This window comes from Muscardinus avellanarius (assembly GCF_963383645.1).
Source record: "Muscardinus avellanarius genome assembly, chromosome: 6".
Lineage (NCBI taxonomy): Eukaryota > Metazoa > Chordata > Mammalia > Rodentia > Gliridae > Muscardinus > Muscardinus avellanarius.
This window is the reverse complement of record NC_137791.1, coordinates 96564186-96581112: the sequence shown is the minus strand read 5'-3', so window position 1 is coordinate 96581112 and position 16927 is coordinate 96564186. Positions and strand designations below refer to the sequence as shown.

General features: G+C 38.0%; 1 protein-coding gene across 2 annotated transcripts in view; it reads right to left on the bottom strand.

Moving 5' to 3' along the window:
• SCFD2 (sec1 family domain containing 2) overlaps window positions 1-16927 on the bottom strand; it is a gene marked incomplete at both ends in the record, with an annotated part of 435303 nt that overhangs the window by 262421 nt on the left and 155955 nt on the right. For both annotated transcript variants that reach the window (XM_080698111.1, XM_080698112.1), the window contains one exon: window positions 13317-13566. In XM_080698111.1, the coding sequence (XP_080554237.1) occupies window positions 13317-13566 (250 nt within the window). The remainder of the gene's footprint in view (window positions 1-13316; window positions 13567-16927) is intronic.

Here is a 16927-nt window from a genome sequence, read left to right as displayed (position 1 = left end):
TGATCCAAGAGGGTGGCAGGTTCAATCACAGCTTCAGCAATGTAATGAGACTCCTGGCAATCTAGTGAGACCATGTTTCAAACATAGAAATAAAATAGGGTTGGGGGTGTAGCTCAGAGGTAGAATGCCCTTGATTCAATCACCAGTACCACCAATAAATAAAGAAATAGGTAATCGAATGGGCAAATTCATAGAACGAAAGAGGGGACTGGTGATTGTCAGAGCCTTAGGAAAGAGTTAAGTGGATAATTATTAATTAGTGGGCATAAAGTTTCCATTGCACAAGATAAATATAAACAGTTCTAGAGCTCTGTTATACAACATTGTGCCTATAATAATAATATCAGAATATACACTTGAAAATTGGTTAAGTGTTTTCTGCTCATCCATCAGTGGCATTTAGGTTGTTTCCATATCTTGGCTGCTGTGAATAGTGATGCAGTGAATACCATACTGCCAATTTCTTTGAGACAATGGAATATTGTTCAGCCTTAAAAATTAATGACATCCTGCAGTATATAACAACATGGATAAAGTTTGAAGACATTTAAGATCTCAGGTTAAGTGTTCTTTCCACAATAAAGCAAAACAAAAATTTTTTTGGTACTGATTTAACTCAGAGGCATTCTACCTCTGAGCTACACCCTCATGCCTTTTTTATTTTTTACTTTTTAGTTTTTAAACAAGGTCTCATTAAGTTGCTAAGACTGTTGCTAAATTGCTGAGGTTGTCCTTGAACCTACAGTCCTCTTGTCTTAGGCAGCCTCCCAAGTTCTGGGGTTACAGATGTCTGCCATTATGCCCAGCTAGAATAAAGCAATTAAAAAAAAAAAAGAAACAGCCTTTTCTAAACTGACCTATCTTTCCTCATTTGTTATATATTTCCTCATTTGTTATGTGTAGTTGATCTTAAAATAAGGCAATGGACGAGGGAGAAGAAACAGAGAAGATAAAACTTAAGAAACAAGTGCTTTCAAATCAAAACTTAAAAGGCTTTTGAAATCATTCTTAAAATAATGGTTCACTATAAAGATAATTTGTATATTTTATGCATATAAATTTGGAGGTTTTAAAATTCTTTTGCTTAAGAGTTTCAGAAGTCCCTATGCCATTACTTTATGGCAAAGTTTTGGAAATTATATAACAAAGGAAGAATAACTATACCTGTATCTAGAAAAAGACTATCTTCCAGAATTGAAGGAAAATTTATACACTTTCTACAAAATTTACTCTTCACATTCTGATTTGAAAGTCTTAGAACTCAATAGGTTCAATTTCTACCAACTCATAATTTTCTATACTAGAAAGCTCTTCTCATAGGGTAAATCTGACTTCTTGAATGACTGAATCTGAATAAAAGAAAAACAGTTCGAGGCCAGCCTTAACAACTTAGTGAAATGCTGTTTCCAAATTTAAAATAAATAAATAAATAAAAATGGCTGAGTGTAACTCAGAGGTAGAACACCCCTGGTTTCAATCTTCAGTTAAAAAAAAAAAAAAAAAAAAAAAAAAAACCTCAAGCCATGCATGGTGCCGCAGCGTACACTTGTAATCCCAGCATTTGGGAGGCTGAGACAGAAGGATCGCAGATCAAGGATAGCCTCAGCTACTTAGTGAGGCTCTTTGCAACTCAATGAGACCCTGTTTCAAAATAAAAAATAAATAAATAGGGCTGGGGGTGTAGCTCAAAGGTAGAATGCCCCTGGGTTCCATCCCCAGTACTGCAAAATAATAATAATAATAATAATAATAATAATAATAATAATAATTAATAATAATATAGAAGTTGTGTTTTTCTTTTATTCAGATCCAGAGCTTTCTAAGCAACCTGCTTTACAGCACTGGTTTGCTCCTTATGGGATCAGATATACTGAACAGCTGCTTCACCTCAGTCCACAGGTCAACCAACTGGGCATGGCCTCAAGTGGCCAGAGCCCCAGAGCTGGCTGCGTCCGTCTGAATATGACTGTCCTGTCCACTCACCTCAATGGACTGTGCAAGCATTCTTGTTGTCTGTGCATTCCACAAGATGAAAAGGCTTGAGAAGCACAGCCTATGTGACAGCCAGATGCTAACAAGATAATGATTACCTCCTGAGACAGGAGAAGTGCAGGTTAAAGGCCAGCCTCAGTAAGACTGTTTGAAAATAAAAAAATAAAATGAAAATGGCTGGGGAGGCAGCTTAAATCCCCAGTACCAAAAGTAAATGAATAAATAAATAATTAAATAAACACCTATTTACAATACCACATGGACTCAAAATTAGTTCACACATATAACAAAATTTTATTCTCAGTAAACTCAAAAGTTGTCAGTTAATAAGGCAGTTATGTTTACCAGGAAGGTTCAAGGATGGATGCTTTGCTCTCTAACAGGCCACAGTGCTAGGAAATTGCAGAGCCGTGACTTTTATTTTTTTTTTGTTGTTGTTGTTGTTGTTGTTGTTGTCTTTATTTTTTTTAACATTTTTTTATTGAACATAAATAGTATACATTTAAACTATATTTGGTGCCCTCTCCCCCCCGTCCCCGTTTTCCCTTCCCCCCTCCCACTAATGGTTGTCCAGGTTAACCATGTCTTATTCATAATTTTACACATGTTCAGATGTAGACCCTCATTAATCAAGATCGGCCTTCCTCCTCTCCTATCTTTCCATTCAAACTTAGCTAGTATTTCCCCTCTAATATCTGGAGTCCCACTGGTATCCTCTGTGTTTTCTAGTTTGGGCATATTAGAGGAAACATATGCATCTTCTCCTTCTGTGCTTGGCTGATCTCACTTAACATAATGTTCTCCAGGGCTTTCCATCTGCTTGCAAATGATATAATTTTGTTCTTCTTTATGGCTGAATAGAATTCCATTGTGTGTATTTCCCACAGTTTTGCTATCCATTCATCTGTTGATGGTGATCTGGGCTGGTTCCATATTTTTGCTATTACAAATTGTGCTGCTATGAACATAGGTATGCATATGTTACTGTATTTCTCTGAATTCAACCCCTTTGGAAAGATACCTAGGACTGGTATAGCTGGATCATATGGTGGATCTATTCCCACCTTTCTTAGGAATCTCCACACAGATCTCCATAGTGGTTGAACTAGTTTGCATTCCCACCAACAGTGTAAAAGAGTTCCTCTTTCCCCACATCCTCGCCAGCATTTGTTGTTGTTTGATTTCTTTATGCTTGCCACTCTGACTGGGGTTAGATGGAATCTCAGTGTAGTTTTGATTTGCATCTCCCTGATGGCCAGTGATGAAGAACATCTTTTCATGTATCCATTGGCCCTTTGTATCTCTTCTTTTCCTGAGCTTTGGAGGTTTTGTTAAGAAAGTTACTGCCTGTGCCAATATGTTGTAGTGTTGAACCTATGCTCTCCTCTACTAACTTCACAGTCTCAGGTCTAATTTCTAAGTCTTTGATCCATCTTGAGTTGATTCCTGTGTTTGGTGAGATATAGGGGTTTAGATTCATCTTTTTACAAATGGATAGCCAGTTCTCCCAGCACCACTTGTTGAAAAGGCTGTCTTTTCTCCAGCGTATGTGTTTTGCCCCTTTGTCAAAGATTAATTGACTAAAGGTGTGTGGATTTGTTTCTGTATCTTCTATTCTAATCCACTGGTCAGTATATCTGTTTTTGTGCCAGTACCATGCTGTTTTTACTACTATTGCTCTATAGTATAGTTTGAAGTCTGGGATTGTAATGCCTCCTGCATGTTTCTTATTATTGAGGATTGCTTTGGCTATTCTAGGTTTTTTCTTTCTCCATATGAAGTTCATGATTGATTTTTCTAGGTCTCTGAAGAATGTCACTGGTATTTTAATGGGAATTGCATTAAACCTATAGATCAGTTTTGGCAGAATGGCCATTTTGATGATATTTATTCTGCCTATCCATGAGCACGGGAGATCTTTCCATCTTCCAAGGTGTTCTTCAATTTCTTTCTTTAATGTTTTATAGTTTTTGTTGTAGAGATCTTTTACATCTTGGGTTAGGTTTATTCCTAGGTATTTTATTGGTTTTGAGGTTATAGTGAATGGAATTGTTTTCTTTGTTTTTTTCATTGTGGATTCATTGTTGGCATAAAGAAAAGCCACAGATTTCTTTAGGTTGATTTTGTAGCCTGCGACTTTCCTGAATTTGTCAATCAGCTCCAGAAGTCTTTTGGTTGAGTTCTTTGGGTCTTCCAGATAAAGGATCATGTCATCTGCGAATAAGGAAAATTTTACTTCCTCTCTTCCTATGTGGATTCCTTTGATTTTCTTCTCTTGTCTGATTGCTGCAGCAAGAGTCTCAAGGACTATATTGAAAAGGAGTGGTGATAGTGGGCATCCTTGTCTTGTTCCTGACTGTAGCGGAAATTCTTGCAGTTTTTCCCCATTCAATATAATGTTGGCTTTGGGTTTGCAGTATATTGCCTTAATGATGTTGAAGTACTTTCCTTCTATCCCAATTTTTTGCAGTGTTTTTAACATAAATGGGTGTTGGATTTTGTCGAATGCTTTTTCAGCATCTATTGCTATGATGATGTGGTTTTTGTTCTTGGCTCTATTTATGTGGTGAATAACATGTATTGATTTGCGTATGTTAAACCAGCCTTGTTTTTCTGGGATGAAACCGACTTGGTCATGATGTATTATTTTCTTGATATAGTTTTGAATGCGTATAGCTAATATTTTGTTTAAAATTTTTGCATCTATGTTCATTAAGGATATTGGTCTGTAGTTTTCCTTTCTTGAGGTGTCTTTATTTGGTTTGGGGATTAATGTGATACTGGCCTCATAGAAGGAATTTGGGAGAGTTCCATCTCTTTCAACTTCCCGGAACATATTGTGTAGTATTGGTATTAGTTGTTCACTGAAGGTTTTGTAGAATTCTGCTGGAAACCCATCTTGGCCTGGGCTTTTCTTTGGTGGAAGAATTTTTATTGCCGTTTCTATTTCTTTGATTGTTATTGGTTGGTTTAGGCTTGCTATGTCCTCTTGGCTGAGTGTAGGAAGGTTAACTGTGCTTAGAAATCTATCAATTTCTTCCAGGTTTTCAAGTCTATTGGAGTATAAATTTTTAAAGTAATTTCTGATAATCTTTTGAATTTCTTCACTATCTGTGGTGATATCTCCTTTTTTATTTCTAATTTTCATAATTTGAGTTGATTCTCTTTTTCTTTTGAATAGGTTGGCCAGGGGTTTATCAATTCTATTAATCTTTTCAAAGAACCAACTTTTTGTTTTATTGATTCTTTGAATTTTTTTTTTGTTCTCTATTTCATTTATTTCTGCTCTAATTTTGATGATTTCTTGCCTTCTGCTGGCTTTGGGAATACACTGTTGCAGAATTTCTAGATCCTTGAGTTGTGTCATTAGGTTCTTTACTTGGTGGTTCTCCGTCCTTTTTATGTGGGCACTCAATGCAATAAACTTTCCTCTTAGTACTGCCTTCATGGTGTCCCATAGATTTTGGTAGGTTGTGCCTCTGTTTTCGTTTGTTTCCATAAATTTCTTTATTTCTTCCCTAATTTCTGCTCTTACCCATTCGTCATTCAATAGTGTATCATTCATTCTCCATGAATTTGAGTACTTTCTTTCGAGTTTCCTGTTGTTGATTTCTACTTATATTCCATTGTGGTCTGAAAAGATGCAAGGAATTATATAACATTTTTTGAATTTGCTGGTATTTTCCTTGTGTCCCAGGATGTGATCTATTTTGGAGAAGGTTCCATGGGCTGCTGAGAAGAAAGTGTATTCTGTAGTTCCTGGTTGAAATAATCTGAAAATGTCTATTAGGTCCATTTGGTTTATGGTTTCCTTTAGTTCTATAGTGTCTTTACTCATCTTTTGCCTTGAAGATCGATCCAGTGGTGTGAGTGGCATATTAAAGTCTCCCAGAATTATTGTATTTGGGTCTACTTGGGATCTTATGCCCAGAAGGGTTTGTTTTACAAATGTGGTTGCACCCACATTTGGGGAATAAATATTTGCTATCATTTATCTTCTTGGTGTATTGTTCCTTTTAATAAAAGGAAGTGCCCTGATTTGTCTCTTTTGATGTGTTTTAGTTTAAAGTCTGTTTTGTTGGATATCAGGGTTGCTACCCCTGCCCTTTTTTGGTCACTGGTGGCATGGTATATCTTTTTCCATCCTTTCACGTTCAGCCTGTGAATGTCTTTGGCTGTGAGGTGAGTTTCTTGCAGACAGCATATATTTGGATTATGTTTCCTAATCCACATTGCCAGTCTATGTCTTTTGATTGGTAAGTTAAGTCCTTTGACATTAAGAGATATTATTGAAATATGATTTTTGTTTTCTGCCATTTTGTGTTCTGTCTACTCTTGGGTGGTGTGATCTTTCTTCTTTACTTAAGTGGCCCACTTATTAACTTCCTCTCTTCTCTGATTCTGAAGTCTGCTTCTTTTTTCTTCCTTATGGTTTATTTCTTTAAGAATTTTCTCTAGTGTTGGCTTTGAATTCATGAATTTTTTGAGATTCTGTTTATCTTGAAAGACTTTGGTTTCACCATTGATCTTGAATAGTAGTTTTGCTGGATAGATTAGTTTGGGTTGGAAGTTATTTTCTTCCAGGGTCTGAATCACGTCGTACCAGTCTCTCCTAGCATTCCTGACCTGGGTTGTATAGTCTGGGGTAATTCTTATTGTTTTGCCTCTATATGTTACCCGTCCTTTTGTTCTCACTGCTTTTAAGATTCCTTCCTTAGCATCTATATTGGTCAATTTGGTTATTATGTGGCGTGGAGTGGTTTTTCTTTGGTCCTGTCTCAGTGGAGTTCTGTATGCCTCCTGGACTTGAAGGTCCAAGTCTCTTTCCATATTTGGAATATTCTCTGAGATTATTTCCTTGAAGATATTACAGATGCCCTTGGTCTGTACCTCTATCCCTTCCTCAATGCCTATTATCCGTAAATTAGGACGCTTCATATTATCCCATAATTGCTGGATGTTTAGGTTTTGTTGCTGTAAAGATTTCTATATATTGCTGACTGTGTTTTTGGTTTGAGATGTACTGTCTTCTAATATTGATATTCTGTTTTCCATTTCATCTAATCTTCCAGAATTTCTTTCTATTGCTGTCTTCATTTCACTTATTGCCTCTTTCATTTCATTCCAGACCTCTTTCTGATTCTTTTTTAGTGTTTCTAATTCACCTTTAACCTCCTCTATACTTGTTTTAAATCCTTTCATCATATTGAACATCAAGATTCTGAACTCCCCTTCTTGCATTTCTAGTAGGTCAGTATTCGTGATTTCTGCTGTCTCTTCATAATTCCTGGTTCTCATATTTATAGCGTTCTCTGTCCTGTTTTTCTGATTTCTACCCATCGTTCTTGAGTATTATGCTTAGTCTAATCTTAATATTAGGAAATTAGGGGTATTGGCAAGTCAGCAGAGCCTTTCCAGTGTTGAGGGTGGGTGATGTGGGAGGAGCTGGGGTGATTGGTAAAGGAGTTGGATTAGGTAGAGGATATGTTTAGGTTGAGAAAGACTTTAAGTATGATAAGGTTATATCTTGCTAGGAATGAGAGAGAGTTAACTAGTAGGACTCTTGTTGTTAGTAGAGTAATTATGGATATAAGAAATACTTTGAGTATTAAACCAGGAGGTATATTATGGGGAAAAGTTTTGGGGGAAAAACGTATGTAGGTTAGTGTGGGAAGGTTTGTAAATAGGGGTGATGGAAGGAGCAGAAAAACATAAAAAAAAAAAAATCCACACAAGATACCAAGACTATTGTGTAATTCAAGAAAAAGAAAGGAAAACCCAATCAAAGGAGGTGAACGAAAAAAAGGAGGGAAAGAGGAAGAAAGAGGAAAAAAGAACAAGAGTAAAATAAAAGGAACTATCCACTGTGTGATATCAGAAAATAAGTTAAACTATCCAATATATATATATATAAAAAACAAGTTAAAGTAAAAGAAGTGTGGGTTAAGAAAAAAAACCATAAAACAGCAATATCCATACCAAAACAAAAGCACTGTAAAAGCAAAATAAAACAGAACATCCACATTAAAAGTAAAACAAACAGTCCTACTTATTTACGCATATAGGGTCAGGTCCATATATTATGTGTGTATCTGATTGCTTTGGTAGCTTTCAGAATATAATCCAATGTCTCTTGGTTTTCTTTGTACTCTATTTTTATCTTCTTAGGTCACTCTGGGTGTTTGGATACCTTTCTCTCCTTTAACTGCTTTAGGTTTATGTGTCTGGATGTCTGGGTTCAATGTTACTTGATTCTGTACAATTCACAGGTTCTACGAAATTCCAACCTGTAGTCAGCCCCTCTGCACTCACCACCCTAGACTCCTGCCTGTGCTTCCCTACAGCAGGGGTGGAGGATGACCAAAGTATTATTGGAACCTCCACCTGAGGTCCTGTGCAGATATTGTGGTCCGATGGATTTTCCTGTGTCTCTGGAAATTCCAGCTGGGCTAGCTGGTGTGGTCCCAAGGTGTACCCTGGGCAAAGGGATGCCGGTTCCTGGATGCCCACACTTACTGCCAGAGCTCTGCCTATTCCGAGAGTGCAGACTGGGTGCGCCGCTAATACTGGACCCAGATGTAAGTGGATGCAGCTGCCTATTGCTGCTGGTATGCTCTTCCAAGGTGTATTGAGCTGTGTTCTCGCTTAGAACTAAGCATCTGGCTACTGGGCGGGTGGGAACACCCAGCGGTGGGCCAGGGGTGCAGAATAGGTGCTCACGGGTCCAGGTGCACAGGCAGTGCGCGGTGTCCAGCAATGGTCTCTGCCTCCCGCGGGATGTAGAAGCTGGGGGAGCCCCAAAGAGATTTCCAGGGCATACAGGGCTTTCGCAGCCTGGAAGGCAGGCTCTGGCAAGGTGGCGGGGGTTAGACACACAGGCAGGCTCCGATTTAGGGGTGGCAGTGGCGCAGGCACTGACTGCTAGCAGGGGACCGGCGTGCAGACAAGGTGCACGAGGAGAGTGCTGTGTTCTGAGGCTTGGGCCAGTGCTGGGGTTTGGAACTGCGGCGCACACTAGGACCCGCACTTTACCTGGGCGCGCTCAGGTACCTGACTTCCTTGGTTCAGGCTTCTGTTGGAGACTTTGTGTTGTGATCCAGTCACTAGTGAGCACACAGAATTCTGATGTGTATGCTGCTCGCTGCTTAAGATGAGTTCCTAGGTGAGTTTTCAGTCCCGAATTATCTTGCCACGGTAATTTCAGGCAGGCAGCCGCGCAAGCAGTCGCGCAAGCAGCCCGCCACCACTCGCAAGCAGCCTGCCGCCGCCGCAGCCGGGCGTTCCGATAGTATCTGCAGCAGGTCCGGTGTCCTATCTTTGCTCTTCTTCTTCTTCAAGTTCAGGGTTCTGCCGAGGTACCTGGATCTGTTTTGGTTCCTGGTATGTATTTATTTTGTTGATTAAGACACTGCTTTCTAAGTATTTGAACTTTATTTGCTTCAGCTACTGAGAAGTGCTGTGTCCCTCAGTTGCCATTTTGAAAAAAAAAAAAGAGCCGTGACTTTTAAATGGTGGATTTCTACGTTCAGTTTCTATATTTTCTCCCGATAGACCTCTCTGTATAATAACATTTCAAGCTTATGCAGATCTTTAAAATAGCATTTGATTTCATTCTCTGAAGGTCAAATAGTTTTCCTTTAGTCTCTCTTGTGACCGACAAGCACACACTCAAGTAAAGAGAAAGCAATACTTTCCTTGAATTTAGCAGGACTGAGAAAGCACAACACTCATCAGCCTCTTTAGGCTGCATCAATCTACTTTTTTTTTTTTTTGGTGGTACTGGGGTTCCTGGTGGCCCTTCTACCTCCGGGCTACACTCCCAGACATAATATATATATATATATATATATATATATATATATATATATATATATATATATGTTTTTTTTTTTGAAACAGGGTCTCTTAAGCCAGCGAGGCTGGCTCCGAACCAGCGATCCTCCTGTCTCCGCCTCACAAGTGCGGGGATTACAAGCGTGTGCCCCCACGCCCGGCTACCAATCTACTTTTGCCAGCTCCCCACCTCCAGCATCCAGAGGGCCAATCCTTGTTATTTTGTGTGAATAGGAAAGAGAGTTTTTGCCCACCACGCTAGAAATCTCCCTCAAAGTATCTATTAAAGAGAGAAGATTAAAAAGAAAATAGTATGCTGCCACTGACCAACAGGCTTAAGTTTTTGTTCTGTTTTGCTAATCACAGCTCCTTGTTTTTTCCACACAAAGAAAGATAGAGCAAAAATGAAAGAAGTTCCCAATATGATGCATGAATATAGTGCACCAATAAAAATTTAAAAAATGAAAGAAGCTCAAAAATAAATTATATATATTGAACAGATAAAAGGAAATACTTATTTTAAACAGAGGACACTTATGGTCAAGATATATTATTGAAATAAACAGAATTTATGTTTGGTACTTCTGATTTAAAAAGCTATACAACCAATTGTTTCTAATGTCTAGAAATAATACTTTGATTTCTTTATAACAATGAAGAAACAGAGGATTTATGCATGCAAATAGAAAGGCACGGGAAGCATCTACAAGCAGCTAATATGGACAGATGAAAAAGCACAGACAATATGTGAAATGTTAACCAGGACATTAATTCTCTGATCAGATAGCAAGAACATGCTGGGATGGCTGAGCATGCAGGGTATAAAACAATACATGTAAGCGTGCACAAGTTGTGAAATATAATAAATGCATTGGTTACAATGCGCTTGTAATCCATCTAGAATCTCATGTTTAAAGATGTGGGCTCCTAGCCAGGCGTGCTGGCGCACGCTTGTAATCCCAGCATTGGGAGGCTGAGTGAGACTGGAGGATCATGGTTCGTGGACAGCCTCAGCTACTTAGTGAGGTCTTCTGCAACTCAGTGAGACCCAGTTTCAAAATAAAGAATAAAAAATAGGGCAGGGGGTGTAGCTTGGAGGTTGAATGCCCCTGGGTTCCATCCCCAAACCCACAAATAAGTAAATAAATAAATAAATAAGTAAATAAAGATGTGGGCTCTATATCCAGAATACCTGGGTTCAGATCTTGATCCTACCACGTAACAGTTAAGCAATGACAGTATACTTAAGTCTTTAGTTCAGACATGGGGCTGCTCTTTTGACCCTATCCACAGTTAAAAACGTAAAACTGCAGCATTGTATAAAAAGTAGAGTCCATATATTGATTATCAATACTTCTTTTTAGTGAAATTTTCATCAAGCACAAGCATAAAATAAAGTCTGCCACTTGGTAAGAAGAAGGCCAAGACTATACCTTGGAATAACTAAGTGGAGCACTGTAAGGCAAGGTCACTGTAAAAGCCAGGTTAATCTAGTCCCAGGAGATGCTAAGCACATTTGGAAGAAAATTCAATTCTTTCAGTATGTATTTGAGAAATCCCCTCCCATTTTACAGAACCAAGTCACCACTGCCACAATACTATATTATTATTTTTTATTCCAGAGTGTAGATTACACATTCTCTTCAGTAACTTCTCTGTAAATATAAACCCTTTTTTTCCCCAGAACATTTGGCTTTTCATCATAGTTAATCAGGGGTATGTCCATACTGGCTATGTAAAAATCTTATCTTCAGAAATAAAGACCTGCCAGTGTCTACAGAGGCTGATGGCTGTGTCTTGGGTTTGTCTGTTCCAAGGGTTAATTCCTTTGTGCTAAAGATAAACAACACCTCTTCTATACCCTGTTTACACTGCATGCCCAAGGCTCATCTAGGAAGGAATACATACTTAGTAACACACAACATCTCTGAAATTTAAAAAGACACTAAATTTCCACAAATTCTTTTTCAATCTTCAACTTCTGAGCTCACAAACATTCTCCCAACATAAACATAAACACACAGAAGTGTTTTAAAAGCAAGAAAATGCAATATCCTGAGTAACCACAAGTAAAGAGACTAATAAAAAATGAATTGTGGGGTCAGTGGACACCTTCAGTAAATATGAAAAGATTACTCTCACAGCATGACTTCAGTTCAAAAAAACAACATCACAACACATGAATGATATAAAAAAAAAACCCACCCAGACAACCTTGGTTAAAACATAACAATCCTTGTTGTCTGTTTCTGAAATTGTGCATTTTAAGAATAATTTTCTATTAAATTTCTCTAGCATTCAAGTTTGCTTTAATTAAAAGATCTGTTCTAAGCACTGTATAAACTATATTAAACCCTTCTAAGTCAATATTCATTTATAGCCCCCCCCAAAAAAAACACATGCAATCACTTATAGTACTTAATGAAATGGGAACCAATTCTACAGGTTTTGCTTTGAGTAGATTTTAAGCTGGCAAATAGTTCTACACTAAGCAGGGAAACATTTCATTTCTATGGAACTCAGTTTCCATCTCATCAGGATTTCACTTTCCATAACCAACCCTAGGAAATGTCAGCAGTGGGCACAAAATAAAGTACACGCACATAGGACACTAATGTTCAGCGACACAGCCTACTCCTGAGAAGTCTGGAGTCTGCCCTGCCTGCCCCCACTGAGGCACGACAGAGGAAAAGAGGGAAACGTGGAGGAAGGAAGTATAATCTGCATCAGTTGAACCTTTCTGAATATGCACATGTGTGTGTGTGCGCACGCACACACACACGCACACACACACAAATGCATGGAAATTTTGTATGTTTCTAAAGTACTTATATTTTATACATATGTTTAATAACTTCTCTCTCAGATATTGTCTCAATCTATACTAATGGAACTTAGTTTTACACAAAATGTAAATGAAAATATTAACTTCATAGAACAAAACACAACAGATGCCTCTATGAGTTATATCACAGTTCTTGTTGAAAGTGAAGACAGGTTATATGATATTTACTCATATATGAACCCCAAAGCCTACTTTACAGGGATCTTAGGGCATGATTTGGATAGTACCAATTAATTCAAATTCAAATAGTGCAAAAAAGTCAAAATATGAAAGTATGGAAAGTGGCATTTTCCAGTCCTATAACACTGTTGAACATCTTAAAGAAACCATTTGAAAGTTTGAAATGACAATCTCAAACAGAACATGTTCATAGAATTCCTTTGTATAAGATGTACTATATTTTACTTTTTCCTTAAAGAAAACATCCCTACAAATAGTTTGCTATCTTAACAAGGTATTGACTCTAAGGAAACACTGTGCGAAAAACCTAACCCTAAAGGTGGCTAACATTCATCAGGCCTCAAGAAATTGCAAACCACTCCAGTGGAGAAAGTCATGCCCACTTCCTGAAGCAGCCTTTCCTATCCAATCTGTTTTCTGTATCAGTGACGTTTCAGCCCTGTAACTCCGTCGACCCACAACTCACCTGTAATCTTTTGCAGCAAAGGTGACAGTTCAGCCTCCTCACAGAAGACCTGAGCCAGTGCCTTCTTTACTTTTTCTTCAGTATCTCCCAGCTCTTTGTCCACTGTGAATTCTCCAGTGATGGAGTAAATATAGACGAGGAGGACCAGCAGCTCTTCAGGGCTATAGTCATCATTGGTCCTCTGGGTTGAAGGCTTAATCATGGGCAGAAGCTGGTTAAGCACAGTAGACATTGTTGACTCCCCAATGTTCTGAAACAGAAAGTGACCATAAGAAAATATGTCAATCTCATACAAAGACACACTGACACACCACTTGTGTCCATAGATAGTTTGAGAACAAGCCTATGATACAAACTGACCACATCACTTTTTATTTCTGTGCTTATTGTCCTGGAAAGAATACTGTAAGATGTTTGGCATTATAGTCTTAATTTTGAAAGACCTTGCAAATAAAATGGCTGCTTACTATTGCTTAAACAAATAAGAGTTCAAGTGCTTAAAAATAAAAATGTTAAGTGCTTTCGACACTTGAAATTTTAATTAAAAATAATATATTTGTAAAATAATAGCATTTGAAAACAAAGCCAGGAGTTGTGGTGTACACTTGTAATTCTAGTACTCGGGGCAGCTGAGACAAGAGGATCACAGGTTCGAAGCCAGCCTCTGCAACTTAGTGAGGCTCTCAGCAACTTAACAAAATCCTGTTTCCAAATAATAAGTAAAATAGGTCAGGGAGGTTGTAACCTAGAGATAGAATGCCCCTAGATTTCATCCCCAGTCACCCCCATACACACACATTAAGGCAGATCTACAAAAACAAATGAATAGTCAACCTTTTTCAGAGAATTGCCTTGAGTTTCACGTCACATTCTTTTAATATTTTGGCAAATATTTGTCAGAATATTTTTGTAACAATAAGTCATTTTCTTCTAAATCTGGCATAAAAGCTGAGATATCAAAGTGGGTAATATCATTTAGGGTTGCCAGATATTTTTGGCGAATAATAAGGTAATTCACCTTAAAACTTTTTTTAAAAAAGCTTATAGTTCTTCCTCTAACTTTTTAAGTGATTTTTTTTTCTTTTTTTTGGTGGTACTGGGGGTGGAACCCAGGGGCTTTCTCCCTCCGGGCTATACTCCCAGACCTATTTTATATTTTATTTGGAAACAGGGTCTTACTAAGTTGCTGAGAGCCTCACTAAGTAGCTGAGGCTGGCTTCGAACCTGTGCGATCCTCCTGTCTCAGCCTCCCAAGTGCTGGGATTATAAGCGTGCGCCACCACGCCCGGCTAACTTTTTAAGTGATATTTAGCAGAGAATTTTGAAATTCTTTATCATAGCTATCATAGCATCAGGTTACTGGAGTAAATGTAACTGTAACTCCAAAGAACCATACTCATTTCTAGCATAAATTCTGAGCTTTCTGATGAATAGCTAAATCCTCATTTTTAACAATATGATATAATTTCACCTATAATTCAAAATAGCCCCAATAAATAAAAACTCCATGATATGTATTTATCTTCACATCTGGAGACACATGATCACAACTTACAACTTCCACTAACTCTTTGGAAGTTTTCTCTGAGCAATTACTATCTTCCAGCAATTATTCTAGGTCTAAGGATACAGCAGTGAACAAAACAAATCCTCTGCTCTCATAAACTTTACATTCTAGTGGGGGAAACAGACAATTAAAAAGCTAAAAAGAGCTGGGCATGGTGGCGCACACTTGTAATCCCAGCATTTGGGAAGCTGAGACAGGAGGATCGAGGTTTGCAGACAGCCTCAGCTTCTCAGTGAGGCCCTCTGAAACTTAGAGACCTTGTTTCAAAATAAAAATAGGGCTGGAAGTATAGCTCGGAGGGAGAATGCCACTAAGCTCCATCCCCAATACTAAAAAAAAAAAAAAAAAAAAAAAAAAAGCTAAAAAGAAAGCCAAGTATAGTGGCACACACATATGATACCAGTACTTGGGAGGCTGTGAAAGGAAGATCGTAGGTGTGAGGCCAGTCTCAACAACTTAGTGAGGTCCTTAGCAACTTAATGAGGCCCTGTTTTCAAATAAAAAATAAATAGAACTGGGTGTGTAGCTCAGAGGTAGAATGCCCCCCTTCCCAGCTCAATCCACAGTCTCTCTCTGTCTCTCTGTCTCTCTCTCTCACACACACACACACACACACACACACACTGAAAAAATTATATATATATATATATATATATATATATATATATTACAATAGATAGTGGTAAGTGCTATGGAGGAAAATAAACCAGGAAAGGAGGATGGAACCTCAGGAAACATGCGTTTGTGTGTTTGGATCAATGCTATTTTACAAAAAAGAAGGCTTAGTAAGAAGGGAATATCAGAGTAGAGAAAAACCTATAGAAAAATCCCTGTCTCTAGAGAAAGTTAATGGCAAACAGCTGAATGCTATTCTGTACCGCGGTGACCACCCCAAACAGGCTTTTTCTGGTCATTTCCACACCTGGATAGATTTGGATATCTCAAGGTTAAGGTTGACAATTCTATTTTGTACACAAGAACAACAGCTGTTGACATTTATTTCCACTAAAGGCCTTGAATGTTCATGATGTACTGCACAAACATACAATATTAAATCGTTGGACTGGATAAGCTGAAAATGGAAAAGAACAGAGATGTTCCTGGAACGTGGTGAGAAGACATGATTTACCAGTGTAAACACTCCCCAAAAGGAAGAGGGGCGGAAAGGTCTGAGGGCACCCTAAGACTGTCCTGTGGCTCAGGAGTGTCTGGAGAGAAACTCTCAAGGGTTCTTTCTTTGCTTTACAAGCTGCCAAAAGTAATTTAAAAGAAAGAAGCCATGTGGTTGTCCTGTTAAAAGAAGGCTGTATGTCTGCAGCCTGCATTTGAGCCTTTCACGCTATCATCAATTCCTTGGATGACAATGAGCAGGTTCTTTCATTGCTTTACATCCCATTTCTAAAAATCGAGTGTGTACATGAATTATCCAGCTCTTAGTCTCTCTCCCCACAGCAGAAATATTTTTTAAAAGATAGTTATAAAAAGTAAACCAGGGTAGAATAATCCTCAGAGTCATCTATAAATTTTCACTCACTAACATCTGACCTTCTGGGTCTTATTTTCAAGTTTCTGATATGTGATAAGTGCCAGAAAGCTGAATTCCTCATTAGTAACACACAAGTAGACTTGTGTTGTACACAATAATTTCTAAAATTACATTTAGAATCTGTACAGTGCAACCCAAGAAGTAAATAATGGAGTTGAACACAAAACCAAGATTATGAACCAGATATAAAGAGGCACAAAATATGGCAGAAATAAAGAGATTCTGTTTTGGTAAGCTAGATTTCGATCTTAACTGTTCTGTTAACTAGTTACTTAACCTCATAGGATCTCTTCATCTCTAAAATGACATGATCTGACTATAGGATGGCAGAGAGATAAGTCATCTTATGCCCAAAGCTTCGTTTTCATTTCCTTCTCTCCCTCCAAATCTTTTTTTTAAATTTTTCATTGGTAACAGAAGGGACTAATTAATATTCTTATTATTGGAGACTCATCAAAACTTGAATGCTCAGAAAATAAACTTTTAATATAGATATAG